Source organism: Octopus bimaculoides, chromosome 6 (assembly GCF_046866305.1).
Source record: "Octopus bimaculoides isolate indiv1 chromosome 6, ASM4686630v1, whole genome shotgun sequence".
Classification (NCBI taxonomy): Eukaryota; Metazoa; Mollusca; class Cephalopoda; order Octopoda; family Octopodidae; genus Octopus; species Octopus bimaculoides.
In genome coordinates, this window is record NC_142933.1 from 114364381 (window position 1) to 114378571 (window position 14191).

Below are 14191 nucleotides of genomic sequence, written 5' to 3' on the forward strand. Positions count from 1 at the left end.
TTAACAGCCATTTTTTCAAGCAAGTATGCATTTGGAGAGAGAGACTTATTTGAAATAGGAATCTATGGAATAGGTATTGATGTAGCGGTGCAGCTAAGAAACTTGCTTCTCAACCATGTTCAGTCCCCTGTGAGGCACCTCATGCAGGTGTCTTCTATTACAGCCCTGGACCAACCAAAGCCATGTGGATGGATTTGGTAGATGGAATCTGAAAGAAGTCCATTGTGTGCCTTTGTTTTGACATCATGTGATGATTTTAAATGAACATCAATGTCATACAAGCAGTGTTGTTTGTTTCCAGTAGTTCCATGAAAAACATCTGATCTTGGGGAAATATCACCTTGCTTGGAACCAGGTGAGAGTTGATGACAGGAATACTATCCACCTGAAGAAAAACTACCTCCACAAATTCCAAATTCGTCTGATCCATGCAAGCATAGAAAAGTGGATATTAAGCAATGATGATGTTCTTGTTGCCAACTCTGTCTTTCAAATAAAGGATGCCCTTCCTAACACCAACCACTCTGAGAGTGTAATGGTTGTTTGGTGAGAATGTAATCAATCTGGTTACCACAAACACCTGATTGGTAGGTTATCAGGCGGGTGGTTGACTTCCTGAAGTTTGTGTTTCTAATCAAAAGGTTCTTTGCATCACAGAACTCCAGTAGCCTTGTTCCCTCTTCATTTTGGGAGCCAAATCCATGCCTTACTATGGAAGATATCGGGCTGCTGTCCGACATGCCCATTGAAATCCCCAGCTATGAAGAGGAGATCATTGTCACTCGTCTTTGAGGTAGCCTGAAGAAGAATGTCATAAAAACGGTCCTTCTATTCATTTGGTAGACCCACTTGAGCGGGGCATAGGCAGAGATAATTGTCACTATACTGTTCTGTAAGACTAGCCTAAGCTTAAGCACCCAATCACCCATTCTGGCTACCTCTGTGTCCTTATCCACCCATTTCTCTGCAAGAACTATGTCCATGCCACCTATCCCGTCACTGTTACCTTTCCAGATTTTATACCTATATACCAGATTCCCTGGCATGGCATAAATCGTTCTGAAGTTTAAAAGGGGTGTCACTCAAGGTGCTGTACACTGGCACCTGAACCTGAAACAACAGATTAATCTTCTTAACCACACTACCTTATTTCTCTTTGCATATCTCAAATTAGTTTGTTTCTTTGCATATAACAAAATAATTTTGCTGTTTAAAAATTGTAAACTGCATCATAAAATATTTCACTTTCACCCCACAAGTAATAAAATACACAAATAATTCAAAATTATTTATTGATTCAAGTATACAGATGTGTCAAGTTGCAAATGGGTTTACTGGAATTAACCTTATGTTTGATTATCTCCCTTAGAAGAGATTCATATAAAAACAAAACCATAACAGTAAATGAAAAGAAATACAAACAGTACAACGACAATTAGAAGGTGTAGCTTTCAGTCTCTTCATTAATTAATTTTGTAAAAACCAGTGGGAGGGGATATTTTTGTGTATGTATTTACAGATCAATATATCACTGTTGGATTGGCAAACAGAACAGTAATTGCACAACTAATATAGAATATAATGTGATAGAAGTGAAATTAGAAATATTTCAATTAAAAAAGAATATAGAGCCCCTAAAAAGGGGCATTTGTTTCTTTCATCTGTACAAAGTAAGAAAAAAGAAATTACTGGCTAGTGAAAAATAACAGACTGATAATAATTTGAAAAGAAATGTTTTGTGGATGTCCACAAATTGGAAACATCAATGTTTATAATAAAAAGAATGATTGAACCATTTGGAAATATTGTTTCTTAATGCAATAGAACCATTCAATTGGAAATTAAAACAACACAAAAATATTAAAGATAGTTTACAGTGCAAGTGCATTCTATATTTAACAAAAAATATTTACCATTGAACAGTTTAATGTTTGAAAGAAATATTACGGAATGTATATTAAAAATAAAGTGATATTACTCAAGCAATTCTGAACTAAAAATTTTTTTAAAACTCACTGTCTAGTAAATATCTACTTATTAATTAAACCAATTTAAATGGCTTGTGCATTGATCTTATTGAATTCTCTTTGCTTCCCAAGTTTTTATCAATTATTTTTGAAATATCAAAATAAGGTTTTCCTCACATTTTGAGTGCACCAACATCAAAACTTACTGAAAAACTGAATATAATGGAATTTCAGCCAATACTGGTCATAAAGCTCTTAATTGTTTACCTCATATAAAAGAGAAATTCTAAAATATACACTTTTCTGTAGCTAAACACATTTATTTATCTATTTTTCTTTTTTTTAATTTCACAGTGCTCAATTTTACTATTCAGCTGAGAAAATAATCTATAGATAACATTTTGTTGTAAAACACCTGGAGTAATTCCAGTTAAGTTTGGCAGATTTCATAAGTTTTCTTGTAAGGAATATTATTCCTGATCCAAAAACTACGTTTTCTGGCCAGAAATGTATATAAAAGTGTATTTACAAAATATAACGATAAATATTGAAAATTAAATAAATTTGATTTACTGTTTACAGTTAGTGCATACTGTTTACAACAGAAACACCATTATTAAATATTGAATTCTATATACAGGTAATAATGGTCAGCAGAAAGAGGCTAGATATCTACATCAAGTAAAACACTAATGGATAACAAAGAGTATATAAATGGAAAATGAAATGACTTTGCAAATGCACTAATAATTGATTGTTTACAATAAATAATTCAAATTTTACTACTTGAGAAATTAAAAGAAAAATAAACTTAATACATCCTCAGAAAGATTTCCATTTGAAATTCTGAAAAGCTTACAAAGATCCTTATTTTTATATATATATATATATATATATATATATATATATACCCTTTTACTAGTTGCAGTCAGTGAACTGCAGCCATGCCTGACCACCTCCTATAAGGATTTTTGTGGGTCATATTAACCCCCATACTTACTTTAGCAGTCTTTTTGATAAACTGTAAAGTTGGTGGACTTAGATACATACATATACATATGTATGACAGGCCTCTGCATGCTTCCTGCCTACTAAAATTCCACTCATGAAATACTGGTCAACATGAGACACATGTAGAGCACACTTGCTCTAGATGTTGTGCTAGGCAGTGACATCAAAACCACACATTCATGTTTGTACCTATGTATGTATACATACGTACAGATTATATATATATATACATACACACACACATATATATACATATGTATGATGGTTGCAAATTTATTTCAAGTAATGATATAGCTTGATTATTCTCTTAAAGCAGCACAGATATGATTTTTTAGTCCTGCTAGTGACCTACATTTGCACAGATGTAGCAATGATGGACACCTCTTGCAGCAGGTGAGTTACCATCCACACTGACACATGCCTTCATTCCATCATGAAATTTTTCATTGAGTGTTTTGCCTTTCTTTTTTTTTTTACTTTGGCCAGCCATTGTAAGCAACACATAAAAGATGTTAAAAATCAAGCTTAGAGCAACTGATAACATGTAACCCAGTATCTGCTGCAGGGTCAAGCCAGCAGCGGCTAAACAAATAACCCTACTGAGCCTGCTTGGCAGAGTTATCAGTTTAGCCAATAAGCCTACCAAGGTGGGCGGTTTCCACTGGACACCCTGCAGGACAAAACAAAACAAATGTACATACACATGTAAATAAGAATGAATGCTCAACATCACATTAGTGGATAAAAATTTTTATTTGTGTATTAAGGCTACCAATGGTTTCATGTTTTAAAAAAATCTCAGTCATGAGACATCCCATTACTTTTCGTGTTTTAATCCAAAATGGAGATGAACACTAATTTTTCTGTGAATGGCTTGAAAAATTGTTGAGATTTTTCTTAACATAAAACCAATGGTAGCCTTAAAACACAAATAAAGTATGTGTGTGTGTGTGTGTGTATATATATATACACACACACACACACACACACACACACACACACTCACTCTCTCTCTCTCTCAGCATTTTCCAGAAAATGATGAGAAAAACAAATATTTATAACATTAAATCAACAAACAATGTTAGGTTTCCAAAGCCAAGACAAGTTCTAGAATATAGAAATCTTTCTTTTTTTTTTACATTTTTCTTTGAGTTATTCAGTAACTGTCACAATATTTCTTTTTTTTCTTTTTTTTGATTGACTTATTGTGTTTGAATTGATTGTTCCAGGTTTGATGTTTAAGGAATTTCATGCATACAGAGGATTAAGTTATTTCAATTACCAGTTTTATTCTTTCTTATACACAAAAATTACATAAGAAATATATATTTACAAAAATTCATAAATTTCCCATCATCTTCCTAGAATGATAGAATTTATTCAAAACAAATCACATATTAATAATATTTTAATATGCTAAGCTTACCTCACAACCCTTTACTTCAGGTTCTACATGTTTTACATCATGTGAACCAAGAGCAATGTGCAAGACAGTAAACTTAAAGAACACAGTAACTGCAAGGCATTTCAATTAAACAGAAAAACGTGCTATTTTGTCAAAAATTAAATAGAATTAGCATTTTCAATATTTTTGTTTTTCTATTAATTACATAACAATTAATAATCAATGAGTTAAAATGAAAAGCAGATATTAATATCTTTTCAGATCACCAGCCAATCTTCAAAATAACACACACACATATTGTTGACACTTCCGTTTATAGCTTTCTCTGCTTCAAGATCTACCATTCAAAAAAAAGATATTTTATATATATATATATATATAATGTGCTTATGCCTCTCTCCCGGTGAGAGAGAGAGGGAATATATATATATATATATATATATATATATATATATATATAGTGAACTGTTCTTTTGTTGATAGGCCCAGCAAAAACAAAAAAAGTACTCAATATATTTGAGAATTATCATTATTCATACACAGTTTTATGTTGTTAGTAATAAAAAATTAAAAGTTTCATGTTGTGAGTCAAATGTTATACTACTCCCAGTTAACATAGCCTTAGTAATTGTCAATGTTGTTACCCAACACCAGAAAACTGGAACTTATATGAAAAGTCAGCTACATTGGAAATAAACTATTATAATAGAATAAATTGTTTATTTCTGCGCTGAGGCAATTGACTTACCCAAATTACCTGGAAATGCAGCATTTGCCTCATGGCATGAACCTTTTAGCTTTTTGTCACTAACAACATACTGTGTAATTATGCATACATATATATATATATACATATAGATTATTATAAGATATGGTAATTAATCATATATTAATTAATATCGATTAATTACCAGGAGGCCAGCACATCTAAAGAATCAAAGAGATTCAGAAATAGTATCTGCAATCTCAGGGGATTAAGGAACATTTTTATATATAACGTTGACCACTAACGTGGACAATTAATGTGCTAGAAATAGATCACATCTTGTGTCTATTAAGACCTAAATTGTTCTCAACATGAAATATAGCAGCATACCAAAACGTAAGCGGGCAAGACATTTAAAATCACCTAAAAAAAACACATTCTTAAACAGGGACCGGTTTCGGATTTAACGAATCTTACCGATTGTCTATTCCTCTTCAGCCTGATTTTTTTAGGTGATTTTAAATGTCTTGCGCGCTTACGTTTTGGTATGCTGCTATATTTCATGTTGAGAACAATTTAGGTCTTAATAGACACAAGATGTGATCTATTTCTAGCACATTAATTGTCCACGTTAGTGGTCAACGTTATATATAAAAATATATATATATATATGTATATCATACACAATTTAGTTCATTCTCTTTCATATATCAAAATTTTTCCAGATTTGAATTTTTTTTAACTGTTACCATCAAATTAAATTCTTCAAAAATTTCTCTGAAAATAAACATAGCCAAAATGATTTTGACTATATATAAAGGAATTTCAGTGAAAATAAATAGGAATTCTACAAAAGAGATGAGAAAGCAATTCTTTGTTGAGTTTTAGAAATTAAATTAGTGCATTATTTACAACTTTGATCATGTTTGATCGTTTAAACATACCTAGGATTTGATGACTTCTAGGAGGGCTGCCTCTCAAAGTTTGGAAACTAATTAGCTAAGTTTAATTAAAATTAAATTCTTTCACAATCATTATATGAATAACAATAACTACTCACCAAACTTACAAATTAAAATCCCCCCCCCCCTACAAGGTATGGAATTGCACCTTTACGAAAATTAAAAGTCAATCTTGCCAAACATATTAATAAGCAAGAAGAAAATGTTTTAATTTTTATAGTATTATCATTTCAAAAATATCAATCTTAATACAAAGTTAAATCTCAAATATTATTCTTCCATTTCATCTAATATCCTATGAAAAAGGATTTGAAGTAGAAGTTTACTCAGTTTCTCTGTAATATATAGCATTAACTAATAACCTTACATACACACACAAACAAACATATTTAAATGAAACTTTAGAACATTCAGCAAGAATCTTCTTATTAATGCAGAATGTAAATTAGATACCCGAGATTTAAATGATTCAATAGGAGGATACTTTTACTTAGAAATCCCCAAAAGCTTGTTATGAGCAAAATGAGCTCTGGTTACAAAATTGAGATTGAACAGATAAAAATGTAACTCTAAAATTTATAACATTGAAAATCTTTTCCTTTAGTTCAAATACCATCAGCAAAAAAATTATCATCATTATTATTAATAATAATAATAATAATAATAATAATCAAAAATTAAAATTTTAAAAGAGACAGCAGCAATTGTGAAATGCTCATGCTGTAATGCTAACAATATTAATTCTACACTGGTTTTATAAAAAGCAACTAAATATCTTTTTTTTTTTAATTAATCTTCTACAATTAAATTATAATAGCTACATTTCCTGCCTGTTAATTACAATCTTACCCCATTTCATTTGTATTAATTTACAAGTTGTGTAAGAACAAAACTGCAAGAAATGTCTAATACGTGAAGATGTTCAGGTTTTGATTAATCTTTTGAGAACTAAAAGAATGTTTATAACTTGATTTGCTACAAATGTGTAACATCAAGTATTGATTTACTGAATAGCAATGACTCATATGATGGTTTAAAGAATAAAGATCACTCTGAAATATGAAATACTACTGAGGTGGCACACACACACACACACTCTAAAATAAAAAAAAATAATAATAATTGAAGTGAAGTAATCTTTTTGAAATATTTGTCATTTTATGCAGCAGCTCTTAGTTTAGGGAAAAGATACTAAAGTAAAAAAAAAAAAAATGTTTAGAGAATACTTGCAAAATAGAATTTTTAAAATGATGACAATGTAAACATATGGCAAGATTGAAAAGAAAAATTAAAAAATAAATCAACTTTGCTGCTTTATTTAATGTTATTTTATTAACACTTTGAGGAAATTCATTTCTTCTTCAACATTTAAATTCAAATGTGTTCTCAATAATCCACAACATTAGAACTGAGAGATCTATAAGAGCATAAGAGAGAGAAACTTAGTTACAGGATACATTTTTTTCACCTCAAAATGTATGGTACATTGTTTCATATTTGTTGATTTTTGTTGATTTTTTTTAGCGGGGACAGTGGCATTTTTAAATATAAAGAAGTCATTAGAACATATACAAGAATTTTCTTTTTGGTATAACCTTGGTATGTTTTTGCGGGGAAGAACTACAAAATACAGTCTAATTTTAAAAAATAAAACCTAACTCTTGCTAGTGACCAAATGCTCCATCTCACCACCCTGATATACCCCTAAATACATTTATACACAAGCATATATGTAATGCATGTATTCCTTCTGTTGTCCCAAACTCCATAGAGAGATGCCTTCTTCACTCATCGACTCAGAGAAAAAGAGAGCAAGACGTGTTAATTTCAAAGAGGTATGGATGTTATTAAAAGACAAATGAGGAAAGATAACAACTTGAAATGGGTCGTAGGAGTGGGTCACCAATTAGGGAGCTGCAACTACATCTAAGAATAATACTGCAGGGTGTCAAACTTGTTGCATATATAGCTTGTACACCATATACAAAAAGCCCCTGGAAATAAATTGGCTATACAATCCCCTACCATACACATGCCAATTTGGTATGTATATATATTATGTGTATGTGTGTGTGTAAGCATGTGTGTACACCAAAGCTATATTGCTGTTACCACTGGTGCTACATACACTGTTACAGGACTTCATAATCATAACTGTTACAGTGCCACTGGTAAACCACACTATTACAGTGTACTAGCTTGCTTCAATAACTGAACAACAAATTCCTGAAATGACAGAAAGAAAGAGAGAAAAAAATGAGAATAAATCATGATGAAAATGTTGAAAAACATGGAAGAGTTTACAACAAAGAAAATATTTTTGAAACAACTACAAAACAAATAACATTACAAAAGTAATAAATAAATCTCAATTTTTCAAATGGATTTCAATTTCTGTTCAAATGAATACAGGAAATGGAAGAAAATAATTGTTAAAATATAAAATAAAATAAAATGAAAATCAACCCTTTTAACTCTTTTACTGCCATTTTCATAGAAACCATCCAAACAATGAGATTTTAACTATGTCATCTACATGTCGAAATAAATCAGTGATAAAATGCTCACCACCACTACCATCATCTGCACTAAGCAGTATTACAATTTCAGAACTTCAGCAGAACAAAAGCATTTTCTATAATTTATCATATTTAACACACAGCAGCATTGTGATTTTCCAAAGTCAAACAGATGCGTTGATGTCAAAGATAAAAATTAGAATACACGTTTAACCCATTAGCTGCAAAATTAAATTTCATAGTTATTCCAATAACGATGTTAAATATCAACCAAAATATAAAATTAGTATTTTCTGCAAGTCATGTTGCCTCAATAAACTTGATACATCTACAGGAGGAAGTGAGTGGGTACAGTAGTGTAATGATAGCACACTTATCGTGACTATAAAGAGGTGTGGGTTTGAGTCCCATGTGTACAGAAAACCCACTTTTTCTGTCGAGCTTATATGCCACAATATTAGACTATTTTCGTTAGTCAATACACAGTGATCACTTGTAAGCTTTAAGCTTATAAAATATTATTATTATTTACAGAATTGACACTCGTCACTGCTTCTCAAATCATCATAGAAAACGCACATGCTTGTTTGTTTTTAAAAAAGTCAATAGAAAATAGTTTCAAGCATGACATTCCTCAACAAAAGATAGATTGGGACATAAAACTGCATTTTGCAGTTAAGGGTAATGAAATCTTAAATGACTATATCTGCTTTCAACAGTTAAAGGGTTAACTAATAACTATATTATTTTCAATGAGCACTACATTTCTTAGTGGTTCTGTAGGATATTTATTTGTCAGAAATATCTTCTGCATATTTGTTCCCCACTTCAAAATAAAATAGATAGAATGACAATATCAAATTTTTTACTAATTTGCCATAAAAGAAATATCAATTGTTTAGATAATTTTTTTTTTTAATCTTTTACTTGTTTCAGTCACCGGACTGCAGCCATGCTGGAGCATTACTTTGAAGGGTTTTGATAGAACAATATTCAGACAGACATACACATGTGCGTGCACACACACACACACACACTATGAGCTGGTGCAGTATCTGTCTACAAACTTCACTGACAATGCATTGGCCAGCTCAGGGCTATATTAGAAGACACTTGCTCAAAGTGCCATGGAGTGAGATTGAATCCAGAAACCACACAGTCATGAAGCAAACTTCTTAATTACACAGCCAAGCTCTGAGTGAAACATGTGCTAATGTGAAACTACTCACAAGTTGTGTTTCCTTTCAGACTTCTTTATTCTTTTTAAAGCAGACATACAACTCTTTCACAAATGTGGTACTTGAACATTTCATTCCAAAAAAAAAAAAACTAGTTTTGCTTCTAACCAAATATCTGTATAAACAATAAATATGCTATGATGGGTATCAATAGAAGAGAATAGTTAATAGCTGAGCAGGTGGTTGTTTTAGAATTTCAACTGTCTAATCTGGTGGTTTTCAAATGATGCATCAGTGTGCAACTGCTGCACAGCAGGGGAGGGTGGAATGTAGATGCAGTGCCTTGGATTTTTAAAAATAGAATTTTAAAACTTGGAAAATCCATACAAAGGCTTGAACATCTTGGGAAATGTATTGTTCATAATTTTGTTGTGTGGTTATGAAGTTCATTTCCCAACCATGTGATTTCAAGTTCAGTCCTACAGCATGGCAGTCTGGGCAAATGTCATCTACTACAGCTTCAGGTTGACCAAAAACCTTGGTAGACAAACTGTGTAGAAGCCTGTCATGTTTTATATACACAGACACATACACATACACACAATGGGCTTCTTTCAGTTTTCATCTACAAAATCCACACACAAGGCTTTGTTCATTGTATGTATGCATATACGTGAAGGCATGTGGATTAGTGGTTAGTGTATTTGGCTCACAATCATAAGGTCATGTGTTTGATACCCACATCACATTGTGTCCTTGAACAAGACACTCAAATGAATGGACTGGAGTAAAAATAAGTAATGCTTGTATTTAAAAGGGCCAGCCTTGTCCCATTCTGTGTCATACTGAATCTCCCTGAGAACAATATTACAGGTGTGTGCGTGCATGTTTGTGAAGTGCTCAGCCACATGCACATTAATTTCAAGGGCAGGCTGTTCTGTAGATCAGATCAACTGGAACCATCGTTGTCATAAGCAACAGAGTGCCAGTTTTACATATTATGTGTGTGTGTATATCTTGACATCATGTGATGGTTGTAAACAAGCGTCACCATTACACAAGCAATGTTGTCCATTACCAATCTTCTATGAAAAACATGTCTGGCTGTAGAAAACCTGTCACAAAGAATCCTGTCTGATTTATGCAAGCATGGAAAAGTGAGCATTAAAACAATGATATTGACAAGTATGATTAATAGAACAAAGTAAGCAATAGTGTTTTTTACATTATCATTTTTTTCTAAATTATAAAATCTAAAACATACTTCTGTTTACTTAATGTGACAGTCCCCTGAAAGGAATAATACTACTGTTGGTTAGACCTAGGAAGCTGTACCGCTTCCTGTCGGCCTTGACACATTTCCTGTGTCCTTATGTTTACAAGGGGGAGACAAGCACCTCCACCCAGCTAAGCCTGCATCCAGAGACTATTTCTGAGTCTTTGCTTGTCATCAGTCTGGAGTAGCATGACCTCCAGACTGATGACGGACAAAGACTCAGAAACATGTCTCAGGAAGCAGGCTTAACTGGATGGAGGTGCTTGTCTCCCCCTTGTAAACATAAGGACACAGGAAACGTGTCAAGGCCGACAGGAAGCAGTGCAGCTTCCTAGGTCTAACCAACAGTAGTATTATTCCCTTCAGGGGACTGTCACATTAAGTTGACAGCATGCAACTACTTCATCGTATCACTGCTGCATAAATCTCTCTGAGAGATTTAGAAATGTATTATTTCTATACTTCTGTTTGTTGTAACTTTTCATAAGAAGTGCATCAGTAATTTTATTATTTAATCTCCAGTGTGTCACAAATAAACATAATGGAGAACTACTGATCAGATCGATCAATATTGAATCAATTAATCAGCACACTCTGATCAATCAAGACCAAACCAAATGCTTGACTTTGATTTGAAATTTTGAAATATGTGAAACAAATACCACAACATAAATATCAACTGAAAATCCTAGTTCTGGAATTACTAAGTCACAGAAAAAAAACCAATGTGATTTTGGCACTTTTAGCAGTTGGGTCTTCAATTTCATGTGAAGAATCTTAAAAGCCTCAGGGGGATGCAGTTGTTTCTATTTTATTTACATTCAAGTAACAAATCTAAAGAATCAATCAAAGAGTATGTTTATTTTTTTCTTCTTGACTTCTGATATACATTAGGTCACACTAACATTTTGGCTTATTGCTAAAAGATCAATAAACAAACTTCTTATATCATGGTTTTGTTTTAGATAAGAGCAACCTAGAATTGGCCTGTAACTCTAGCAATTATTCAGCTTACAGAAGAATTAATCAAAAACAAAGAGAAAGCAATACAACAGAGTCAGATCATAATGTCAGGAAGAAAATGAATTAAGCAGTTCTAATAATGATAATTACATAATGATGTTGAGATGCTGCAACCACCACCACTGCCAACAACAATGATGATTAAGCCTTAACAATGCTTCCTGCACAATGTTTGGTTACCTTATCAGATCAATTAAGTTTTAAAATATGCTAGATCTAAATAACCTACAGACAGCCATGTGGTTAGGATCTCTTTACAATCTTGTAGCTCAGGATCTTATCCCATACTACAAATAAGACAAGTATCTTCCACTGTGGTCTGGCTCTCTGTCAGTTATGACAGTGAGTGCTCCAGTTCATTTGACACAACAGAACAGCCGGCTCATGAAGTTAAGAGCAAGTAGCTGAGTACTCCAGACACATGTACCTTTAACATAGTTCTCAGGGAGATTCACCGAATATGACATGGCTGACCCTTTGAATTACAGGTACAATTCATTTTTGCCAGCTGAGTGGACTGGAACAATAAGAAATACCATGTCTTTCTCAAGGGCACAAAGTGCCTCCAGGAATCAAAACTCATGACCCTATGATAGTGAGCCAAATACACCAGCCATTAAGCTACATGCCTTCCACCATGGCCTAGTGTCAGCCAGTGCCTTGTGAGTATAATTTAGTAGGTAGAAATTATATCAAAATGTGCCTGTGTGTTCATATTTATATTTCCTTGTGTAATCCAGTACATCAAGTTACACCCCCTTTACTTCAAAAGAGTAACTTGTCAATTCAGTGAATATTGATGAAATGAGAACTGGAGTTGATAATATCAACTATAAACCTTGGAGGTGGTGCCCATGCATGGCCACAGTCCAATGACTGAAATTAGTAAATTACAAGTACATTTCTTTCTACTATATAAATTCCACTGCCCCTTGACAGACCAGGTCCCAGTTTTATGTAATATACTGACTTTCTTTCCATTCCATTTCCCCCAAACACTACAACTTACATCAATAATATAAATCTAGTTCTGTTACAACAGACTACTGAAAAAAAAAAACTTTTTACACATCAATTCAGTCTGGAACTCTTTTAGCTAACTAAAACTCAACAGCTTTCTTACATTTTGCCAATTAACCAGCTTTCTCTGCAACTCATCTACATGTATAAGAAAAAAAAAACATCATTAAAGAAGTTCTATTAATACGAGTTAAAACCAAACTTCTTTTTTTTTATGAAACCATGCTTTCAAAACTGCCATCTCCAACAACGATTGACTATTGATTAGTGCAAACATGCACAATTATCCAATACTTATTAAATACAAAATCAATAAACGAATAACAACTTGAAATTTACAATCAAAGGATTGAAAACAGATTTTTTTTATTGGAAAAAAAATTTTCATCAGTACAATAAAATAAATATTGAACTCAGTACCAAGTACTGAGTTTAATATTTATTTTATTGTACTAAGGTACTTAATGTGATGAGCATAATACTTTTAATTAGAATTATATCAATAATATACAGTTAACTTTATATTTAACCCTTTTGATAGACTGACCCTGGTTCTATGATTCAAACTTCCTTTTTAAAGTGATCTAAGTTAAAACCGTTCGTCAACATTTCATAATGATTTATGCTCCGAGCATCAGCTTAATAATGACAATTTTCCTAAATCTTTCATTATTTTCAAAATTAATTGTAACAAAGACAGTGTATTTCAACAAAAATTTGATTACAGAAATTTTTTTTTTAAATGGTAACAGACCGGATGGAAAGAGAATAGAAAATATCTTAGTAATATTCTTTTAGATTTCCTTTTCAGAATGATGCCATCTTATTTGCAAATTATTAATGGAGCAGGTTATTAAGAAACTAGCCCATACTTATCTTATCGTTGAACATACAAACTAGTAAATTAAATTAGGATAAAAGCTCAGTGTCTACACTTAATATAACCTGCAGTTGCCCTTTTGAGTGCTAAGGAACACTATGGAAACCGTAGGCCAAGAAGCCATCTGCACAGTTTGCAATTTTTTTTCTAATAGAATGACATTTTTGTGTAATTCAGGTTTCAACTCAAAAATATATTTTGTGGCTTCTGGGTTAGATAAATGCCATAAAGACAACATTATTAT

At 32.3% G+C, this 14191-nt stretch overlaps 1 protein-coding gene across 1 annotated transcript in view; it reads right to left on the minus strand.

Annotated features, from left to right (window-relative positions):
• Positions 1-1275: 1275 nt before the first annotated feature.
• Positions 1276-14191, minus strand: part of LOC106877040 (protein phosphatase 1 regulatory subunit 14C-like) — a 181558-nt gene continuing 168642 nt past the window's right edge. Inside the window, exon 4 of the mRNA XM_052968586.2 lies at positions 1276-8277. Coding sequence (XP_052824546.1) covers positions 8236-8277 — 42 coding nt within the window. The 3' untranslated portion in view covers positions 1276-8235. The remainder of the gene's footprint in view (positions 8278-14191) is intronic.